Source organism: Hemicordylus capensis, chromosome 2 (assembly GCF_027244095.1).
Source record: "Hemicordylus capensis ecotype Gifberg chromosome 2, rHemCap1.1.pri, whole genome shotgun sequence".
Classification (NCBI taxonomy): Eukaryota; Metazoa; Chordata; class Lepidosauria; order Squamata; family Cordylidae; genus Hemicordylus; species Hemicordylus capensis.
This window is the reverse complement of record NC_069658.1, coordinates 330,680,918-330,703,472: the sequence shown is the minus strand read 5'-3', so window position 1 is coordinate 330,703,472 and position 22,555 is coordinate 330,680,918. Positions and strand designations below refer to the sequence as shown.

Here is a 22,555-nt window from a genome sequence, read left to right as displayed (position 1 = left end):
TTTAAAAGGGGCTGGAATCAGAACTTGCTGTTCACAACACCCTCATTCCTTAGTATCTCAAAGGACTTCTCTAGGGACTTACTATATTTTACTATTATCTCAAGTGCTAGTAAGAGGAATAATATAAGCCAGATCATACTATAGCCAAGGTAAGTTTGCAATGACATATATAGTTAATATATCCTCTAATAGATTTTTAAAGAAAACTAATCATAGATAAATCTCTTCACTCAACCTTTTTCCCAAAATGTATTCAAATTATGCTGCTAGAAAATTATAATTCAGTGCCTGCCTAAGTTGCATTTCCTCTCTCAGTACAGTCGTCCTTTGCCTATCGCAGTTTTCCCAGTATCCAAAAAGGATCTGAGTATCTGCAACTGGGAAATTGTGACCGCCCTTGCCAACCACAACCTGAGTATCTGCAGTTCGGCAATTTAAAAAAAATGAGGTTTTTTGTGGAGTAATCTTGAGGGTCACGGAGTCATTTCTGTGGGTCAGGGGGTGATTTTTGGGAATTTGGAGGTGATTTCCGAGGGTCTGGGGCAATGTTGGGAGGTCATTTCCGGGGTCAGGGGGACATTTTGAGGGGTTGTGGGGCGATTCAATTTTTTACCTTGTCTTCGATCACTTTGTGACTGCAGTTCCCCTAACTCCCTGTTTGCCATTGAAACCAATGCCTCATCCACTGCATATTCGCCAACCGCAAGGGTTTCCAGGAACAGAACCCTTGCGGTTGGCAAGGGACAACTGTATTATCCTAGTAAGTGGCTGTTTCCCTTATACTATACATCAGAAGATATACTGAGCATGCTCAGTAATTCTGTTTGCTGGTTGGGTGCAGAGCCAAGCAGTGGTGAAGCTGACACTCTACAATTCTTCTTAGTTGGGGCTTTGGTTGTTGTGTGCTTTTTTGGTTGGTATATTCTGCTGAAAGTGCTTTAAGTTGTAATTGTATGCATTCTCTTTTCCCCAAAGGTGTTCATTGTTTAAGTCAACATGGATTATTTGGTTTTGTAATTTTTTTTAGCACTGTACTATTAAGGTGTGACTACACAAGCATGGCTTGTCCCTAGTATATTTCATTTCCATACGTTGTTCAGGGAAGTCTCCTTGGTGATTGATAAGATGAAGTCCAGGGTAATGTAGCCAGCTATGAAGAACGGCTGGTTGGCTAACCCCTACTATGTCATTCATTTCCTCCCCACCCCTTTATGGAACTTTTTGACTTTTAAACAGGATTTTTAAAAAATAAATAAATCAGGCACTAAGTGACTAAATAAATCACTAAACAAGGTGACTGAGTGTTGATCAGGTAGCGAGCCTGCCTGAAGGGGAGTGGTGGGGCAAGCTCACAAACTGCATCACATTGGATTCAGTGATTAGTGGGTTTGTCAAAAGGGTTGTGAAGGTCAGGGGAAACTGGGCATTTTCTGTGTGAGGAAAAGAGTAGCGGACCCTAGTATGTATGGTATGTCTATACGCAGCCCAGATTGCCTATGTCCATAATGAGGGGTGGGGAACGTTACTTAATGGATGTCCAGCAATATCAGGCAGCAAAACAAAGAAGAGCGGATGGAGTCCCCCACAGCTGTCTATAAACCACTAATCGGGAAGGAGTGAGAGGTCAATGTACCTCCTAATACAATCAAGACACTCTGAAGTTGGGATGGATGAGGTCAAAGAAGAGATCTGCTCTTGCTTCTTTAAGAGGGAAGGCCTCACTTATAGTTGAATAACCAGCCTGGCTGCAGCAGATGTTTGTGGAAGCTGAAGCAGGAGTAGGAGAGGCTCACTGCTAGCCTGGGAGTTGCAGCTGATGACGAACTCAGAGACCTCTATGCTAGGCCTAGTAGCATCAGTCCCCGGTGGAATGGCTGTTATTCAGAGATCCTGGTAATAGATCCTACTTAGGCAGTAGATCCTTTTTCATAAAGGTGTGGGATGGTTAGCTGAAATGAAAAGTCTCCATGCATGCTTACTATAAATGACACCAGTCGTTGTGCAAAGAATGAAAGCCATTTCTTAATCAGAGGAGTTACTAGTTTGCTCTGTAGCAGAAATGAAGCTTGTCCCAGAAAGTTTGCCATGTTCAGTTTAGCATGTGCACTGCCATGCCTGTCAAAATGATGAGGGCTGGAATGAGCTTGTGTTTGGAATCCACCTCTTGCTAGCATCAAACCTTTTGAGAGATTCACTCGTTGGGGGGGGGCGGTTCTAGAGACAAACTGCAGATGAGGGGCTAATCTCAGGAGCAAAGGTGGGCTGTAGTGTTCAAGAGATGTCTGTCTGCCTTGCCGCATATTATTGAGCAGTTGAAAAACAGCTGATGACTCCTTGGTGGGAGATGTACACACGTCTTCCCCACTGCCACGAATGCTGGGAAGTTTTTACTGCTTGTTAGTGTTTTCTGGTGGGGTGTGTCTGCCAGCCCATGTCCTGGTATGAAACTTTTCCTTTGTCATTTTCCTTGGCCACCCCTAACCCAGAGCACGCCTGTTCCTGCAGGGGTTGTGTGAGAGGAGAAGCCTAGTTTCCCCCGAGTCTCCTTTGAGCACTCTCTCTGCCCTTTGTGCTTTGTCTCACCTTGAGTCTGAGAGAGACCATCTGCTTTGCAGCAGCAGTGAGATGCACAGCCTATTATCCTGGGTTTCTCAATGGGTGGGGGGACAATGCGACCCTGCCCTAACTCTTCATGCCTGTCACCATTTCTAAGCAATGCCGAGGCTGGGCTGTCGGCTGGCTTCCCCCTTGGAGCCAGGCAGGCAGCTATACGCCATGCCCCCTTGTGTGGGAAGGATGAAAGGCGCAGCGAGGAGAAGATGCCTGCCTTGCATGCTGCAGCTGTTCCTCCGTTTTCAGTCACACAATGTTGAGCAAGGGACAGGTTGTCCACCTGCTGAGCCCACAGGGCCTTGGGATCGGCCTGAAAGCACTGAGTGAGGGAAGCAGAGTAAAGGGTTGAGGCAGAGGCTGAAAACCGGGCAACCCCGGGGAAGGGGAGGGGATCAAGAGGACAGAAAGAACTGGGATAGAAAGCAGATGCCCTTCTTGTTAACACACATCCCTTCTGTTATCACGGGCTGTTCTTTCTCAACCTCCTCCCATGCCCAGGTCTGCCACTGCAAAACAGGGTTTTGCCCCGGGGTTGCTTAGTGTGAACTGTATTGCATTGACAGAATCCGAGGATGGCAGAGGTAGGGAGGAAGGACAGGAGAAGCTTCCTGAGAGCATCTGTCAGCACGGTGTGCCCACAGGGTTGCTGGAGCCCCGTAGGAAGCTGTGGTGGTCAGCGTGCCCTCACACCAGACTGGCAAGGTGCCAGGCAGGCACTGACTGTGCACACCTTGGCCAAGTGCCATGCTACTGGCTGCTGCCTGCATGTCTCCTGTCAGCAACGTGCTCTCTCTGCTTGTGCCCTACTGCAGGTGCTGCCTACTTCCAACCAGTCGGTGCAGACATGCTGCTTGCTATGCCACCGGGAGCGTAAGGATTGGGGAGGGCCATCCCACAATGGGTTGGTGTCCCCGGGCGAGCGGCTGCCTCCGGACTTTGTGCCAACGCTGGTGCAAAACCTGCTGGGAGAGATGCCGCTGTGGATCTGCCAGAGTTGCAGGCAGAGTGTAGAAGAAGAAGAGAGGAGGGCGGTCCAAGAGCAGGCGCTGGCGGTAAGCATTTACCCTCCACAGGGTGTATTCCAAAGCCCATGGCTCACTCCAGAGCAGATGCGTTTGGGTAACGAAGGGTTAACTGCTGAAAAAGTCACCGTCTACATAGGGGGTCTTTCTTGAGGGGTCGTACTCTGCACTCCTGATTGCTGTCAGATGGCTGTATGTATTAAATGGGGTCCTAACTGTTTTGGGTTGCAAGCTGTGAGACTTTCGAACTGTAGCATTAGTGAATCCATTCCTTGCACAACAGGGCCTTTGAACCTTTTCTTCCTTGCCACTGTCACCAGTCGTGGTGGTGGGAAAGGGGAATAGGAGCAGAGACAAGACTAGAGAGGCCTGTGTCTCCTTCTCCCAAAGGGTCCGCAGTCTCACACCTCCTAGGTAAGTGTCTTGGGCCCATCGTGGCAGGAACTGGTTGGGACAAAAGTTAGTCCACCCAGCCGCTCTCTGCTTGGAAGAGTAAGAAAAATGAGAGTTGGGGGGACTTTGCTGTCTAAGTCACCAGTCTTCTCTTTCCAGGTCTCACTGTCCCATACAGCTTGCAAGTCACAGTCGTGTGGCGCAGGCTCCCACTCCTCTTCGTCGTCTTCGTCCTCATCCTCGTGCCACGGGAACTCAGGAGACTGGGACCCCAGCTCCTTCCTGTCTGCGCACAAGCTCTCGGGGCTTTGGAACTCCCAACATGCCAATGGGGCAGCGCAGGGAAGCTCCCTCGGGGGGACACCTGTTGTACCAGGTGAGTTCACGTTGGCACTGGGGTATAGGATGGACTTCTCCTAGCTGTGGGGTTTTCCCCTACAGCTCCCTCATGGAGGCTGTTCTGAGAGCGGTGGGGGCGGCGGCCGCTGCTCAGCTGTGTTGAGACCGTGCTAGCATCAGCCAGCCCATGTTAATATGTGCTGCCGGAAAGAGAGCTCTACCCCAGCCTCTGCCTTGCTCTTTTCCTGGGGTTTAGATCCTCTTTCATGGGCCCAGAGGAGATGTCAGAAAATGGGGAGGTGAGCAAGGGACCTGGAGAGCAGCCAGCTCCATCTCTGACTCCATTTCAGGTGACAAGCACCCTGGCCTCCCTCCGGAGTGTGCCAGCCAGGCCCCTGCGGTGGGAGGTGGGCTCAAAGCCTGTCCTTACAGCCATGCGCTCTCCCCAGCTCCCAGCGGCACCCCAGGCTCACCTCTGCCTACCTCACTCGACTTCTGCAAAACGCTTCCCAAGCAGTTCAAGAGCATGTGCCGGAGACCCACCCCGCCAGGTCTGTATGTGCGGGGCCTGGGGAAGGCCAACAGACCAAATCTGCAGGGCCAAAGTGCCACTTTGGTGGGGTTCATCATGAAGGGCTCCTGCCTCCTTCTGGACCCCTACAGGGCCACTCATTGAGCTGTACAGCCTTTGGTTGAATGTGGGACTATAGCCCATGAGACACAAAACAAAGGGACAAGGGTTGACTCCTCCCCTCTTCGGGTGTCTCATTGGACTTAGAACTGAAAGCACCTTACTGTAGAACACAAAGCATAAAGCTTGTGGGGCCGAGCTTCTGGGCATGTTCTGAGGGAACATATAAATAATGATCAACTGTGGAAAGTACCACAGCTATGAGACTTCTAGTGGGGGACACAATCACCATTTCAGGCTGGACTGAACTCTGGCTCTAGGTATATGGCCTGGGAGGTTTTACAGGAATGGGGAGTACTTTGGGGAGGAATCAGTAGTTTGTGGTGAGAAGCAAATTACTGGGTGGGCTTAGCAGTTGTGGGGTGGTGTTCCCCCTCTGCATATTATGTGAAGTCTTCTGCTCTCAAGGGCTGGACCTAACCTTTCTCTGTTCCTGTCTGGCTGCAGGAGAGGCCTTCCACTCCTCGGAGCACCACCGGCACGTGGACCTCACTGCTCCTCCCAACAGTCCCACAGGCCTCCCCTCGCAGCCACCGGCACTCCTCCCTACCAAGCAGATGCCTGCCCACCCTGGGCCCTTCAGCTCTCCACCTCACGTCCACCTGAGCTCCTCACCGCAGGCGGCCCCATTCCCTGCACCAGCCCTCAGTCCACACGCACCAGCCCCAAAGCCAAGAGCAGAGTCCCCTCCTGCTGGATCCTGCAAGAGTCCGCACCTACCCACTGCCAATGTGCCACTGCTGAAGATACCGCCTCCTGTAGGCTGCACTCATCCATGCAACGGCCATTGCAGTAGCTCTTTGGGTCCTCCTACTGCCTCGCATCAACTGCCCACCACCAACAGGTGAGGGAACCCGGACCACTGGAGAGTCCTGCTGTTGCTCACTGGAATTCTTCCTGCATTTTCTTGGGGCAGTTTTCTATTTAGCCTGGCTTGAACTAGTGAAAGTCCTTCATGCTTTTCTTGGATACATGTTCTTTAGAATATGTATGGAAACTTTAAGAGCCTTAAGGACAAGCTTGGTGGGAATGAATCCAATAGACATACCGGTGGGCCAGAAGGCAGAACATTTTCTCCCTTCCACACCTGTACCATACGGAAAGCTGTATGGGTAACCATAGATGCCTTGGTCTTTTCCTCCACTGTGTCATAAGGGTTGGTTGTGGCTACCCGAGTGGGCTTGGTTGAGTCCTTCCCTCATGGAATTGGAACCAGATGAAGCCTATGACTTTGTGAGGAGATTGCTACGGGTGGGGAGACTTGAGTATTTCCTCTTCTTGATTTAAGGATGCTCACCAGGATACAGTTTGAAATGGGACCTGTAAAACCCACTGGGACTAACACAGTAGGTAACGATTGGCTCAAATCCTTCAACAGAAGTGCCCATTCTGGTTAATTTTGTGTTGTGAATAAATATCCCACCTATTTTGTCCTCACTTGCTCTGTCAAGCACCAACTCTTATATGACCTTTTTCCTCTATGGAAAATTATCTATGGAGGAATATCCCTAAAAAAAATAACACTAGAATGCAAGATTCTGGGAGGAGCCCTGGGTCCTCACTGTGGGCTTGAAGAGCAGGTGGGATTTTTTTTTTTTTTTAAATGTATGTAATATATTTGTATGCCATCTTTCCAAGGAAGGGTCCAAATCAGTTCACATTTTTTTAAAAAACTAACTAAACAAGAAAAATATATTTTAAAAACAATCTAACATACTAAAAACAAGCCAATAACTATTGTTATTGGACCACCAGCAGTAAAATGTTCGGTGAATGTCTGAGGAAATAAAATTGCCTTCACCTGAAGCCTGAAAGAAGGACTTGTAGGCCCCAGGCAGATCTCTTTGGGGAGAGTGTCCCAGAGGCAAGGGGCCACAACAGGAAAGATCCTGTCTCAAGTAGCCCTGCGTGTACCATTAGAAGGCAGGGGCACCCAGAGTAGGACTTCTGAATATCTCCATGGTCAGGCACGTTTGTACAGGAGAAGCCAGCCCTTCACATATCCTGTCCCCAGACCATTTGGGGTGTTGAAGGTCAAAGCCCGCTCTTTGAAATGGGCTCTGAAACACAACAAAAGTTGGTGTAGACCAGTGATTCTCAAACTTGGGTCCTCAGGTGTTATTGGACTTCAACTCCCATAATCCCCAACCAAAGGCCACTGAGGCTGGGGATTATGGGAGTTGAAGTCCAATAACACCTGAGGACCCAAGTTTGAGAATCCCTGGTGTAGACCAACACTGGGGGAGAGATTCACTACAGTGAATTCTTGTTAACAATCTCACTGCGGTATTCTGAATACCTTTCCAAGGCAGCCCCACATACAGTGCATTGCAGTAATCATGGCTAACCATAGCAAGGCCATCCTTTTCCACAAAGGGGAGCAGCTGATGTGACAACAGAGGAGGGTGGATGGCACAGATGCTATTTAACATCCAGAGTCAAGGCCAGATCTAAGAGCACTCCAAAGCTGTACACTTGTCCTTTCCGGAGGGAATGCAAGCCCTTACAGAACAGGTTAAATGCAACTTTCCTGGCCGAGCTCTAGTTCAGCACATCCATGGCAAGGTGGAGTGTCCACAGAGAGCCCCTCTCACTTGCTTGCTTTCCCCCTTCGCAGAGATCCTGCCTGCAAGGGCCACAAGTTCCCCAACGGTACAAGCTGTCATGCACCACAGTCCTGTGAGGCAGACGAGGGGCTCGGTGAGGATGAGGACAGCAGCTCTGAGCGTAGCTCCTGCACCTCCTCCTCCACAACCCAGAAAGATGGGAAATTCTGTGACTGCTGCTACTGTGAGTTCTTTGGCCACAATGCGGTAAGTAAAAGCAGGGCCTGCAGGCACCAGTAGCCTTCCCTTGTAGTCTTTTTGTGGTTATCTGTGGGTGGGCTGGGGGCTTGGGAGAGCATCATGCTGACCCACACAGGCATGCCAGGCATCATTGCGCATCCCTATTGGCCTTTGCAGCCTTGGGCTTGGCCCACCCTGGTCTTCTAGTTTTCTGACTTTCTTTTAGTTCTGCCAGCTTTCTCCTGATCTCTTGGTCCCGTCTCAAGTTCTTGAAATAATATCCCTGCTGTTGCACCTTGCACCAGCTGTTTCAGCTTTGGACCTCTGCGGGACCATTTCTGTGGCTAGAACTTGCTGGGGGATCTCTGCAAAGCCTTGGGTTGGTTGAGCAGAATCTGCCTGGGATAGCTGTGGGGTGGCAGTTCCATGCTATACAGTCTGCTATCCCTGTAGCAGGCCAATAGCCCAGCTCTGTCCACAGCCTCCAGCTGCTCCAACGAGCCGGAACTACGCTGAGATCCGGGAGAAGCTCCGCTCTCGGCTGACCAAGAGGAAAGAGGAGCTTCCTCAAAAACTGGGGCACAGCAGCAACTCGGGAGAGCCAGCCGTGGATCATCGGGATGTAGATGAGCTCCTGGACTATATCAACAGCACTGAGCCGAAGCCTCTGAACAGCGCCAAGGCGGCCAAACGTGCACGACACAAGCAGAAGAAGAAGGTGGGCTGGGGTGTGTGCAGGAGAGCAATGGCGCGTTGGCCCAGAACTCCAGGGTGTGTGGGTGTGTGTGTGTGGATATCGACCATTCTGAACTGTGAATGACAACCACAGAGTGGAGGTTAATTTGCATTAAAAGTGTCTTGGCCCCTAGAGCATGGGGTTCAGAGAGAACTTATCTGAGTATGTAATATTTTTAATATTTTTTTTTTTGCAAGCCACTTTGGAACCTAGTGAAAGGCAATATAAACATTTTAAAATAAGATCTTTACCTTTTCTCCATGGGGTAGAAGGGTGTGTGCGCGCGTGCATGCGCGCAAATGGGTTGAAGATATGGAAGGGGGAATGAAATATCTGATGAATACCTTTTTATTTTTCACACATCTACGTAGACATATTTGCATGATACTGACACCAAAAGGTGTTTGACACAATTAGCTCATCAGCTTTATTCTTGTAGCATCACCCTCTTCGCTCCCCACCCTTCCCTTCCCACTGCAGGGATTGATCTGAGCAATCAGCCTCATTAGGTAGGTTCTCCTTGTAACGTATGTGCACGTGCCAAGCAAGCATCCTGGCCCTTTTGGGGAATGCATTCATCTTGTTTATGCAGCTGGAGATTCCTGAGGCTGAATGTATTAAGCTGCTTCATGCAGAGTTCATATTGCTCCATGCACCCCAATACTTTTCCTCTTGAGTGACTGAGCCTCTCCAAAGTCTCAAGCATAGGTCTTTCCCATCCCTGCTGCCTTTTAACTGGAGATAAGGAGCTTTGCTGGGATCAGCCCCAAGGCCTATCTAGTCCAACATCCTGTTTCCCACAATGGTCCACCAGATGCTTCTGGGAAGTCTACAATCAGAAGATGAAGGCATGCTCCCTCTCCTGTTGTTGCTCAGCAGTGTCATCCTGAACTGTTCAGATGTCATCCTGAGCTGTTATTCAGAGGCATTCTGCCTCTGGACCTGGAGGTAGCCTATAGCCATTAATAGACTTGTCCTCCATGAATTTGTCTAAACCCCTTTTAAAACCATCCAAGCTGGTGGCCATTGCCACATGTTGTGGCAAAGAATTCCATAGACTGATGATGTGCTCTTTTAGTCAGTCTTACATTTCCTGGCAATTAGTTTCAAGGGATAACCCCCTGGCTCTAATGTTGTGAGACGAAGAAAAATTTCTCTCCCCACTGGAAATGCCAGGAACTGAACCTAGGACCCTCTGCATATAAATCATGTGTTGTATAACTGAGCCAGAGCTCCACCCCACTAAGATTTTTCAAAGGGTGCCAGGTTGGCTGCTAACTGATCAACAGTCCCCTTTACATAGTAAGGTCATTCACACGACCAGTCCTATGGGTGTAGGGCAGGGCTAGCCCAGGTAGAGCTGGTCATGTAAAGTGCTGGGATCACTTGCAGTCCTCCTCCCCAGGGTAGTCCTGGTTTGGAACCTGGGCTTAAAGTGAAGTGGGAGGACAAGTGCATGCCTCCTACCTCACTCCCCAATTGTTTGGGTGCTCACACTGCCAGCAGCTGATCCTGGGCTGCCAGCAGTCATCTTGATCATAGAGGCAGGGGGAAGAAGTGGCCAGGCAGCACAGAACCTTTCCAAGGCACTGTGCTGTTCGTGCAGTACATTGTGGGATATCTGTGACCTGGCTTACTCTCGGCCCCCCACCAATTGCCTCTCTGCTCATGTTTGCCCCCCGCCCCCGGCCAATTTGGTGGTATGAATGACCTTCATGTGTTTCAAGCAGAATATTTTGGCTGGTATCTCTAATCACTCACAAGTCATTAGCCATCTGTAAGGAACTCTGTAACGTGCACCTCTTTACAAACACAAAATAATGATCCTGCTATATTATTACTTCTGATAGAGGGATGACATTGCTGAACTAAGCTCCTGATCTCGCCACAGATTCGCTCCCTCCTGTTTATTCACCAGATTGCAGTTCAACCACAGTTCAGTCAGAACCTGAAGTAAGTTGTGAGGTTATCTGAGGATAACTGACCAGTTAAACAAGTCCTCCAGTCATTTTCATCTGGGTTCTAGAGCAGCCAGAAAAGTTACCCCCCCGTTTTTCTACTCACACCCTTCCTCCTTTCCTCCCATGCCGCAGTGCTATGAGACGAGTTCAGGGCCTGGGATGTAGCAACCTTGCTGAAGCTTATACACACAGGGAAATTGCTGTGGGAAATTACTGGCAGTGCATCTCTTCCCTAAGGTTGGTTACCATAGCACAGGCTTTGTATATGCCATTTCATTGGTTCCCAACGCCAATTCCCAGGTGTACAGTGTGGTTTGCTGGAGTGCCCATCCAGATGCATAAAAGTTGCAACTGTCAGAGCCTCAAAGGCAGGGGCCTCTTCATCCAGCTCAACCTAAGGTTGGCTGCCATCCTTCTTCCTCACTGCAGGCCTTCCTTTCCTCAGTTGCTTATTGTAGGAGTGGGCTTCTGGAACTAGGGACAGAATAACATTGCTAATTTCTGGTGTTGCAGGAGAAGGAGAAGGCCCAGCTAGAGGCAGAAGCCCAGAAACGAGCAGACCGGACCCCGACTGGTCAGGACCAGGAGCTGGCTGAGGAGAAGCTTCTGGAATGGCCCCAGCTAGAACTGGAGCGCGTGAACAGCTTTCTGAGCAGCCGACTGCAGGAGATCAAGAACACCATCAAGGATTCCATCCGTGCCAACTTCAGCGCCTATGACCTCAATCTAGATGTCAACGACTTCCCCAAGAAGGCAGCCGTGCTGGAACAGAAGAACCTGCTTTCCCACCTCAATGGCTCCTCTGAACTGCAGGAGATTGACCTTGACCTCTCTCCACTCAGCCTGGGTGCACTGCACAATCATACACTGCTGCAAAGTGAAGTGGGACCCCGGTGGGCAGAGAGCCCCAGAGAAGCGCCTCCACCGCCACCACCAGCCTCTGAGAATGGTGTGGTGAAACGGCTCAATGCTGTACCCAACCTCTCTCGCATGATTTGGGTCCAGTCACCTAAGCCAACAAACGCTCCCCAGGAGAGTGGGACTGGTCATGAGCCCAAGGAGGCAGCACCAGGCAGGGGAGTGGAGCTGCAGGAGCAAGCACCCCCTACAGGGAAGCAGAAGAAGGGCAAGCGGCAGGGCTGCCCAACAAAGAAGGGGGAGGCTATCACTCCTTCTAGTGATAATTCTGGTTCCAAGTGGGTGGGACCGAAGAACCCCCCTAAGGGCACCGTTCCCAATGGCCCAAGAGGAAGCAGCAGCACAGAGCAAAGTGATGGCACTCGAGGGCTGCGGCAAGGCCAGGGATGGGGTTGTGGTGGCTCTAAGACAGATAAGGGCACTGACGGGAGGAGCCGGAGAGGTGAAGGCAGAGCTGATCAGGCAGAGCAAGAGTCTGCTCCTTTGGCGACTGGAGATCGGCATCTGCCCCACACGACCACACCAGATGACTTGCCCCAGCCAAAGGGCAAAGGCAAGAAGAGTAGGAACAAAATGGAGAAAGCAAGCCCTTCCATTGGTGAGTCTCAAGAAGGCTTTGCCCGTGGAGTGGGAGCCTTTTCTGCTCGGTATTTATGCCCTTTATTTAAGGACAAAAATGGGTGCCTTAAGCATAGCAGGCATTGGCCTTTCTGGGCCACATCATATGCTGCCGCAGCCCACAAGTGTATGGTGGCTACTACCAGGGGCTTGCTGGTCCTGTCAGGCCAGCTTTCATCCCAGTGGGTATGTAACATGACCTACAGTCTGGGAGTGTTTTGAACATATTCACACATACAACATGTACTCGGAACAAATCATACACGTTGTCTATGCCTAGTTTCTTTGTATATATAGGATTTTAAAATACTGCAATATTTTGGCAAGAGCTAATGTGGCAGTGAGCCAGAAGAGGGATGTGTTGGGAGCACAGTAGGAACAAGGGTTACAGAGATGAGGAGAGACAGGAAGCTGCACAGGCCACAAAAACCATGGTTTGCCTGTGAGGCTGACCAAACCTCCATTTTGGTTTTGATCTGGCTGTGTCTTTTCAGGCTTCTCGCTCTGCAATTACAAAGACTTGAAATGTGTTGGTTTTGATTCAAATTAGAGATCTGCAAGAAGCCAGACCCTGCAGTGTGGAATGTTATACAGCCTTTCTGGTATTTGCTTGTGTTTCCAGTGACTCCTCTTTTGGCCTCCCTGGTGGTGTGGTTGGATCATGAGCATGGGATAGGGTAGTTACTCTCCGTGACATATATCCCTCTTTCTCTGCTCTGGCCTACAGGCTGTGGACTTTGGCACACTGAGCATTATTGCAGGGAAGCCTCCTGGCTTGGGCAGCTGTCTTGGGAGTGGTGTGAGGCATAGGCCCGGTTTGGGAGGAAGGAAATCCCAGTGACTGACTCTTCTTTCCAAGAAGCTCAGTATCCCAGTTAACCCTTCTATTGTTGTGCTTTGCTAGACGATGTGTTCCTGCCCAAAGATGTGGATGGTGTGGAAATGGATGAGACTGACAGAGAAGTGGAGTACTTCAAGAGGTAAGGCCTAGCCACATAAACAATTGTGTCTTTTGACATGGCCTTGCACAGAAGGGGATTTGTGCTGTACATGGATGGGACTGGCTGAAGAGGGTGAGAGGAACTGTAGTTTTTAGGGTGTCTACTATTTTTCCTGTTCCACAGTTTGCAAATCTGTGATATTCTGCCTCCCTCTGAGACCTCAGAGGGAGGGGTTTGTCTGACACCCGCTTTATTGTCCTTCCTCGCAAAGTAGCACAACTGTCAGTTATCCCAATCTGCTCCTCAGTCTCTTCCCCCAGGGCTCCTATACTTGCCCTCCTCCCTCTCAGGTCCTGTGAGATCTCCCTTGGTCCCCATTCTTACAAGAGCTCCCTTAATAAAATGTCCATCACCAGTCTGCTCCTTGTCCTGGCAACACACCTCCTGTGGTCATGTGAACACTGCCACACCAGCACAGCTTCCAGTTGCACTGCTCTCAAAAGGTCTGGGAAACACAAGCTCCTGCTAGCAGTGGGGTTGCGGGTAAGTCTACTGGTGCAATACCTGTGGCACCATGGCATCAGGTGGCACAGGAGTTGAAATCCCTGGAAAAGTGCCACATCAGGCAATGAGTTACAGTTATTGTAAGAGAAAGCGTTATCCATCAATATGTTAGGAAGGTGAAACTCTGGTCTAAAGCATTGTGAGGAACTGGACACTGTCTCCATTCCAATGTTCAGGGTTGTGCTTAAAGAGGGGGTGTGTGTGCGCGCGAGAGAGCGCGTGCTTGAGTAAAATGGCAGTGATGATCCCACTCTTGCATAGTATTGAAAGGTGTGCCACCTTAACATGTTGGTAGACATTATTTGAATAGGATTAGAAGTATGTCTAAATTAGTATGTTTTGCAGACATTGCATAGAGCAGGGGTTCCCAACCTTGAGTCCCCAGATGTCATTGGACTACAACTCCCGTCATCCTAGCCACAATGGCCTGTTATGAACATCCCCATCAAAGATAGTTCAGTCTCTTGGCCAACTTTGTACTTCACAAAGACTAGGAAAAATAAGAGAAATTGTTCTTTTAGACTGGTCCTGTTCGTGCTGATGTCTTCAAATTCAGCGATTATGAACAAGTTTGACAATGTCTGATAGCTTGAAAGCATGATTTGTAGGGTTGTTCACATACTTACTCTGCATGTAAACAACTAGCTCTCTGAGAAATGACCCATATACAGATGTATTTTATGTTTATTTCCCACTCTTCCTTCAAGGAGTACTGTGCGGTGTTATTTTTATTATATTATTTTTATCCTTGCAACAAGCCTGTGGGGTAGGTAAGGCTGAGACACAAGTTACTGGCCCAGAGTCACCCAGTGAGTTTTGCAGCTGAACAGAGTTTTGAACTCAGCTCTCCCTGGTCCTAACCCTAACCCTAACCCAACATTCTAACCACTATAACATGTTGGCTCTCCAAGAACTGTTCTCCATATTTGGTTTAACTATTTACACTTCTCCTGGAGACATCAATCTGAATAGAACTAGTCTGAAAGAGCAGTATCTCTAACAGGTCTTTGTGAAGGCAAAGTTGCCCAAGAGGCTGTGATGTATTTAAAGGGGATGTCTATAGTGTAATCTCTGTGAAAATAATGGCACCAGTGATGGGATCTGTCTAACTTGTGCTGCAAAGATATAGAAATATGTTTGAATATCCCAAATTTGATGGTAGTTTACCATAAGAATGCAGTTTTGCTCATGAGAACATCAGTAAATCTTATTTGCTCTGTCTGGCTTGTGAGAATGAGTGTCTCCTGGATGAGTTGTAAGCCTCCCCATCCATACACTTACACCTGAAATATTTAGTTGGAAGAACACTGTTTCTCGGTTGCTGGAGGACAGGGACATCTCTATGGGTTATCCCCTTCCAAGAGCTCCTAGGCAGGACAGACTTGATTGGATAAAAAGAAAGACACGCCTTCCTGAGCCCTAGGGGGATAACCCCTCCCCAGTTCTTTCTGTCCTCAGCAGCTCCAGGCAGCTTCATTTCCTGTTCTACTCTTAAGCATTTTTTCACCTTCCCTTACTATTTTCTTCACATCTTCTTCTCCTATCTCTCCCTCTCAAATATCTACTTCATTTCTACAAAAAACCCAAAACCCGACTTTCACTCTGTCTCTCGTACTTCACCTCTTCCTCCCCCCCATCCCTCACTCCGCTGCATGGAGCAGAGTTTTGGGGGCAGGAGAATCATTTTAGTCCCTAGGGGACCAAGTCAGAGAGACTTTGGACTGGGGTGTTTGCAGCCCTTCCACAGCCCGCCCTCCACCTGGCAAGCTCCTCCAGCAACAGCAACAGCCGCCGAACGGCCACCCGCTTGTCCTTCTGCCGCGCCGCCAGCAGCGCTTTCGGCCAACAACCAGCCACCCGCAGCCCCTGCCACTACAGCGTCAGCGACAGCCGCTTCACAGCCTCCCTCGCCGCATGCTGCCGGGTCTGCTGCGTGTCTCCCGCCCCTGGGCCAAGAGATGTGATCTACTGCGGCCTGCTGCCTAAAAGTTCTGTCGACAGCAACAGACGGAGAAGAGGAGATCACCTTCTCTAGGCGCCCTCTGGCTAACCTGCCACCGACTTCAGAGGAGATTCGCCTCATCAGTCTCCGTGCAAAACGCAGCGAGTCCATCAGAATGGCGGCTCCCTCCCCAACACCCTCAGAAAGGGTGGGTGCTTCTAATAGAGCCAAAAACGCTCCACGGGTGGGCTCCGGGGACAAGGGAAAACCTCCCTCCTCATCCTCCTCCCATAAACAATTGGGGTCTGTTACCAAGGGCTCCACTTCCACCTTGAGCGTTGTAAACCCAGTGGCTGCTGCCAACCAGAGTCCTGCCATTTCTCTTCCTAAAGTAATTCCACCTGAATGGCAGGCATGGTTTAGAAACACAATAGTGGATACCATTCAACAGGTCAAACCAGCCAAGAAAGCAAAAAAGGCCAAAAAGAGAACAAGACAGAGATCACCCAGCCCTAGTTCCTCATCTGGTGCCTCCTCCACCCCTCCACCCGAAAAAGTGAAGGCTAAACAAAAATATATTGAGCTACCATCCTCAAGGGCTACTGTACGGGAAGTTCACTCCTCAGAAGCCTCTGACCATGATTGGGATCTTCCCCATCACTCTGACCCAGACTCAGATGCCCCCCCTGACCCCAGGAGAGAGAAGGGTGAATGGTCTGAAGGAGACAAGGAAGAATCCTCGCCAGTGTCCCAACGCTTGTTTGTAGCAGATGACATTGCCACACTCATGAGTAAAATCATTAAGACAATCGGCCTAAAAACTAAAGATGCTCAGAATTCTGAATCTGCAGCAAAAGGGGATCTGTTTTTCCCCAGAGCTAAGGCAAAATACATGTTGGTACCTATGCCTGATTTGTTTTCATATGTTGTTAAAGAATGGCTACTCCCAGCAGCAAATCGCAGGCCCATGGCAATAGCCAACAGGTTTTACTCCTTCCAGCAGGGAGCAGCAGACCTCCTCAGAATTCCCAATGCAGACGCGCCAATAGTTCAGCTCGTGTCTGGTTCCCTGGTCCCGAAGGATGGTGAGGCCTCCCTCAAGGACCTGGGCGACAGAAAAGCAGAACTGGCCTTTAAATGCATCCATGACAATTTAGCATTGGTCACCCGCGCGACTTCAGTGGCATCTATGGCCACAAGGGCCTCTCTACTGTGGGTGGATGACCTTCTGAGCAACCCACCATCTGACCCAGCCAAGATGCGTCAACAATTGTTAAAGATCCAGAAGGCGCAGGCCTTTATGGCAGATGCTACCCTTGGACGCTATTCATTTTTTGGCACGGGTTTCTGTCGCATCAGTCGTGGGCAGACGCCACTTGTGGCTAAAAAACTGGCCAGCAGATACCAATTCAAAGCTCAGTCTCACCACAGTGCCATATGATTCCACCAAACTATTTAGTGAATCAGCCTTGAAGGACATCCTGGTGGGCTCAAAAGATAAGCGAAAAACTATGCCTACAGCCTCCTCAAAGAAGCCAGACAAGACCTCCTTTGGGAGACCTGTTCAGTTCCTCCAATCAAATCACTCCTTTCGAGGCTATCACCCCTTTTGGGGCATGGACAACAGAGCGCAGAGAGGCTCCTGGAGTTGACAACGCCACACCTTTAGAGGCGTTGGTGCCTTCAAGCCTGCCTCCACTCATTCAAAACCCAAACAGCAACAATGATGCCAGGCCTACTTGGCATGGGGGGCGTTTGTCCGCCTTTATCCACGCATGGGAGTCCTCAACAGCAGACAGTTGGGTTCTAGAGGTCATTCGCCACGGCTACAAAATAGAATTTCACACTCCTGCCTCCTACAGATTCCTTCCGACACCACGATCCTGATCTTTCGCCAAGCATTCACAGATGTTCCAAGCCATCCAACACCTGGTGGAGATCAGGGCAGTTGAACAGGTACCACCTCCGGAGGAGGAAAGAGGGGTTTATTCTATATTATTCACAGTGCCAAAGAAAGGCAGTACAAGGAGGGCCGTGCTGGACTTAAAACATTTAAACAAATCAGTACGGCGAGACAATTTCTGCATGGAAACTTTAAGATCAATATCTGAGGCACTACACCGCCATGACCTCCTTATATCTATCGACCTAAAGGAGGCGTACCTCCACATCCTGATTCACCCGAACAGTAAAAAATACCTTCACTTCAAATACTGCGGCCAGCATTTTCAGTACGTGGCTTTGCCGTTTGGGCTCTCCTCAGCCCCCCGCATTTTCACAAAGGTACTAGCTCCGCTAGTGTCACATCTCCACCTGCCGGGGGTGAGGGTCTTTGCGTACCTGGATGACCTGCTTTTCCAGTCCTGCTCCTTACGGGAAGCACACCGGGACCTCCAGGACACGATGTCAACTCTGGATCTCCACGGGTTCCTGGTAAATCACGAAAAGAGTCAGCTAACTCCGTCCTCCCAATTACAACATCTGGGAGTGATAATCGACACAAAGGCAGCCACCTTCACCCTGCCCCTGGATCGCTTGCACACTCTCCAGTCGGAAATCAGGTCAGTTCTGGCTGCACCAACATCTTCCCTCACCTCCCTAGTGAGAATTCTGGGATTCATGGTGGCCACCTTGGACTCTGTGCAATGGGCATGCTTCCATCTCCGCAACCTCCAATGGTTCCTTCTTCCTTACTAAAAGGTCATAGCCAAAAAGGCCAAACTGGTACTCACTCTTCCAATGCATACGCGGGCATCTCTCCGCTGGTGGCTGAGGCCCGACAACCTCCAACAGGGCAAGCCCTTCCTAGATCCGCCAAGGATCATTCTTTCAACCAATGCACGTGACGGGTTGGAGAGTTCATTGCCTCAACCTCTCCTCCCAGGGTAAGTGGTCACCTCAAGAAAAGGCACATAGCACCAACTGACGCGAACTGCAAGCCATTCGGTTGGCCCTCCTGGCATTCTAGTCATCTCTCCACATGGCGCACATGTTAGTCAAGACTGACAACACAACAGCCAAGGCATCTCTTAACAGAGAAGGGAGGAACTCGGTCCTGCTCTCTACACCAGGAGGCCGTTCTCCTCCTCTCATGGGCAGAACACCACCTGGGGTCCATAATCGCCCATCACATCAAAGGAGACCTGAACGTGGTAGCGGACTGGCTCAGCCACAAGGATGTGTCCCCAGGAGAGTGGAGCCTGTACCCCAGGGTCTTCGACCAGATCACACAACACATTGGAGTGCCAGTGATGGACCTATTCGCAGTGCCTCCCAATGCAAAGCTTTCCAGGTACATGTCGCGGTTCCCCTGTCAGGGTGCAACCACAGCCGACGCCATATCAGACCAGTAGCCAAGGGGCCTGCTTTACGCCTTCCCCTCTACTCCCCTCCTAGCCAGGGTCCTACACAGGATCCGTCTCCTTCAAGCTGAGGTCCTTCTCATAGCCCCATTCTGGCCACAGCGACCCTGGTTTCCGGAACTACTTCACCTATCTGTCACACCTCCCTGCGAACTTCCCGTGGACCACGACCTACTCTCCCAGGGACCCATTCTGCATCCCAACCCGGCCTGGCTGCATCTTGCCGCCTGGAGACTGAGCAGCGCCTCCTCAGCCGGCAGGGATATTCCGGGAGTGTGTTAAACACAATGTTAGCATCGCGCCATGCTTCAACAGAAAGAGTCTACCAGTACACCTGGAGAACATTTCTGCACTGGATGGCTTGACATTCTATCTCATGGGGGTCCGCCACCCTACAGCATCTTCTTCTTTTCCTTCAAGAGGGGCTGGAAAAGGATCTCCGACCAAATACCCTGAAGAGACAGGCAGTGTCACTAGTTCCACTGATCTCTAGAGAAACTGCACAAGTCACCCAATCTCATCTGCATCTTCATCGCTTCCCGAGGGGCGCCTTGCTCCTCTCCCCTCCTACGGTTCACAGGTTTCCCACTGGGACCTTCATGTCATCCTCCGTGCTTTCCAATTACATCCATTCGAGCCCATACAGACCATCACCATCAGGGTCTTGTTGTTCAAACTGGCTTTTCTAGTAGCAATCACATCTGCCAGGTGGGTGTCTGAACTTCAGGCCTTGTCCATAAACAAATCATTCTGCATTTTCCTAGAGGATGCAGTCCATCTGATCTCTAACCCATTCGTATGTCTGAAGGTGGCATCTCCCTTTCATCTCGCACAAGACGTCTTCTTACCTTCCTTCTGTCCTCGTCCGGCCCATTCTTCAGAAAAGCGGTGGCACAAGCTGGATGTTCGGCAGTGCCTCAAAGTCTACATCAACCATTCAGCCTCCTTCAGGCTCTCACTGTTTGTATCATTCCACCCTTGATCCATGGGCTCAGCTGTATCCTCTACAACCACAGCAAGATGGATAAAGGCGTGTATCGCGCTGGCGTACGACGCTCAGCATATCAGACCTCCCACTTCCATCCTCGCCCACTCAACAAGCAACCTCAGCAGCCTTCTCCACAAATGCATCAGTCAACGAAAAATTGCACCGCTGCGACTTCGGCTTTTCCATCTACATTTACCAGGTACTACAAGATTGATAATTATGCCTCGGCCCAGACTTCCTTCGGGAGGCGGGTGCTTCAACAGATTCTCCCTCAACACTAGGCCAAAGTGCTCCTGCCCGAGTTGACCAGCTGTGGTATGTCCCATAGAGATGTCCCTGTCCTCCAGCAAACAAGAATGGAGCATTGGTTTCACTTACCATGAAGGCTTCTTCTGGTTGCTGAGGCCAGGGACATCTCGGCCCACCCAGCTACTTGGTGCTTTGACCTACTGCCGGCCTGTTTTTCCTTGGACTAGTGTCATATTGGGGACCTGGTTCTGACCCATACCTGTCGCTCTTGTCCAGTCTGTGCCTGCTTACTACAATTTCTTTTCCTGCTGCAAGGTCTCCTTTCACTTTCTCGGCCTGAAAGAACTGGGGAGGGATTATCCCCCTCAGGCTCAGGAAGGTGTGTCTTTCTTTTAATCCAATCAAGTCTGTCCTGCCTCAGAGCTCCTGGAAGGGGATAACCCATAGAGAAGTCCCTGGCCTCAGCAACCAGAAGAAGCCTTCACGGTAAGTGAAACCAATGCTCCATTCTTGTTTGCTGGAGGACAGGGACATCTCTATTTTGCACTAAGCTTTGGCACTAGCTTAGAGATAGCCCCACTATCTGTGTTGCCCTATTGTTCAAGTTCCCTTGTCTCTTAGGCTGACTTCCTCTTCAGTATCTGTGCCCTCCGCTTCCTTGAGTGCCATCTGCGCCAGCGTCTTTTAAATTTTTTATGTATTTATAGTATAAACAGAGAAACATAAGAAAAATAGGAAAGACAAGCAAGAAAAACAAAAAAAGTGATCGAACAATGCAGTTACTATAATTCTCATTACAATCTGTATACATCCACCTGAATTCTTTCCACCACCATCTCCCTCTCCCCTTCTCCAATCTGAAAGATAAATGGCAGCAAACTTTAAAACATTAACAGTAAGGTCAATAATTAGTGCACCTGTTATCTACACAGAGCATTCAGCATTAGATTTCTCTACAAAATGAAACTGAATCTCGGATGAGGATGATATATTATGTCTGTGATATTATGCCTGTGGTGTATTATAGTGAATAAATGGCTCCCATGTCTGAGAAAAAAAATCTTCAGATTTGTTCTTAATATATGCAGTAATTTTAGCCATTGATGCATAAGTCCAAAGTTTAAGATACCAATCGTCTAAGGACGGAATCAGATTTGTTTTCAAGCAGGAAGTATAGAGGATTCTTGCCACTGTTATCATATATAAAGAAAGTTTAGTATATCTTGCAGGAATATAAGGTTTAGTAAAATTTAGCATGAAAATCTTGGAGGGGGGGGGGAAGAGAAGGAAAATCTATTTGCAAAATTTGCTGCATCTTCAAATGTACTGTTTTCCAAAAATTTCGAGTAGTTTGTTCTTTAGCAGTTGGAATGCTGGTGAACATGCCATGCCATTAGAACAGGTCATCCAGGGATTAGGAGGAATCCCCAGAAGAGAGGCAACTTCTATCTTTATAAATATGTAAAATGGGCTTCCAATTCTGTTGTTCCTTCTCACTAGTTCTTTCTATACTTGCAGGTTTTGCCTGGACTCAGCTAAGCAGACCCGGCAGAAAGTGGCTGTGAACTGGACCAATTTCACTCTGAAGAAAACCACTTCAAGTGCAGCTCAGTGAGGTGTGCGGTGCACCCTTGGTGTATGTGCAGGGCCCCACACCTCGCCTCCCCCCCCCAATCCATAGACAGACACTTGACCTCACCGACCTTTGACCCTCCCTTCCCCTTTCCCATGGGGCTTCTATTCCTAGCCTGTAGGCAGGGCTTGGACAGCCCCAGTGTCCCTCACCTCTCAGTGTTTGACGTTCGGGGAGATGCTGACTGAGCCGCCCCAAGCCCAGGGGCAGCCTTGTTCAGCCAAGGCCCAGCGTGGCACAGGGACCAGGCTGCACCCAATAAAGGACTTTTTAATTTTTTATTTTATTTAAAAAACCCAACTTTTCTGTTGTTTGTTCTGGCTTTTCTGGTCCCTGGGGGAAGGGGCTGGTGGTTCCTAGTGGTGGGGGTGGACAGTAGCAACTCAGCATGGAGCCTCTTCCCTGGTGTTCTCACTCAGTAGAACCAACGTCTGAGTGGAACTTAACATTATGAACTTGGGAAAAGGTTCGTGGAGCTGCTCTCACCAGTGAACAGGGATTCTAGAAGGACAATCCAATCATCTCCTTGCACAATCAGGCTGGCAGAGCTTCTGGGTGTGATATAAATGCCTCTTCTGGATCTTGTACGTGGCATTAGGCCCTTGGCTAGGCTACCCCAGGGAATGTTGTTCTCTTAACTGGAATGCTATACTGTGCTGTATCAATTGTCTCAAGGAGCATGCTGTTAGAAAAAGGGCTGCAGTTTTTCTCAAGCAGACAATAGTGACCCAATAACAGCCAGAACTTTCCCCTGCAGCAAGGAGTTCTGAGTCAGAGAACGTTAGGCATGTTCCATAGA

The 22,555-nt window shown here is 49.6% G+C and overlaps 1 protein-coding gene across 3 annotated transcripts in view; it reads left to right on the top strand.

Annotated features, from left to right (window-relative positions):
• FAM193B (family with sequence similarity 193 member B) overlaps window positions 1–22,037 on the top strand; it is a 35,972-nt gene extending 13,935 nt beyond the window's left edge. The window contains exons 2-10 of one of the 3 annotated variants that reach the window (XM_053292685.1): window positions 3,426–3,665; window positions 4,188–4,404; window positions 4,718–4,918; window positions 5,506–5,902; window positions 7,676–7,871; window positions 8,326–8,562; window positions 11,055–12,057; window positions 12,982–13,057; window positions 21,642–22,037. In XM_053292685.1, coding sequence (XP_053148660.1) covers window positions 3,426–3,665; window positions 4,188–4,404; window positions 4,718–4,918; window positions 5,506–5,902; window positions 7,676–7,871; window positions 8,326–8,562; window positions 11,055–12,057; window positions 12,982–13,057; window positions 21,642–21,738 — 2,664 coding nt within the window. In that variant the 3' untranslated portion in view covers window positions 21,739–22,037. The remainder of the gene's footprint in view (window positions 1–3,425; window positions 3,666–4,187; window positions 4,405–4,717; window positions 4,919–5,505; window positions 5,903–7,675; window positions 7,872–8,325; window positions 8,563–11,054; window positions 12,058–12,981; window positions 13,058–21,641) is intronic. The other 2 variants (XM_053292686.1, XM_053292687.1) reach the window with 2 other exon arrangements.
• The last annotated feature ends 518 nt before the right edge of the window (window positions 22,038–22,555 follow it).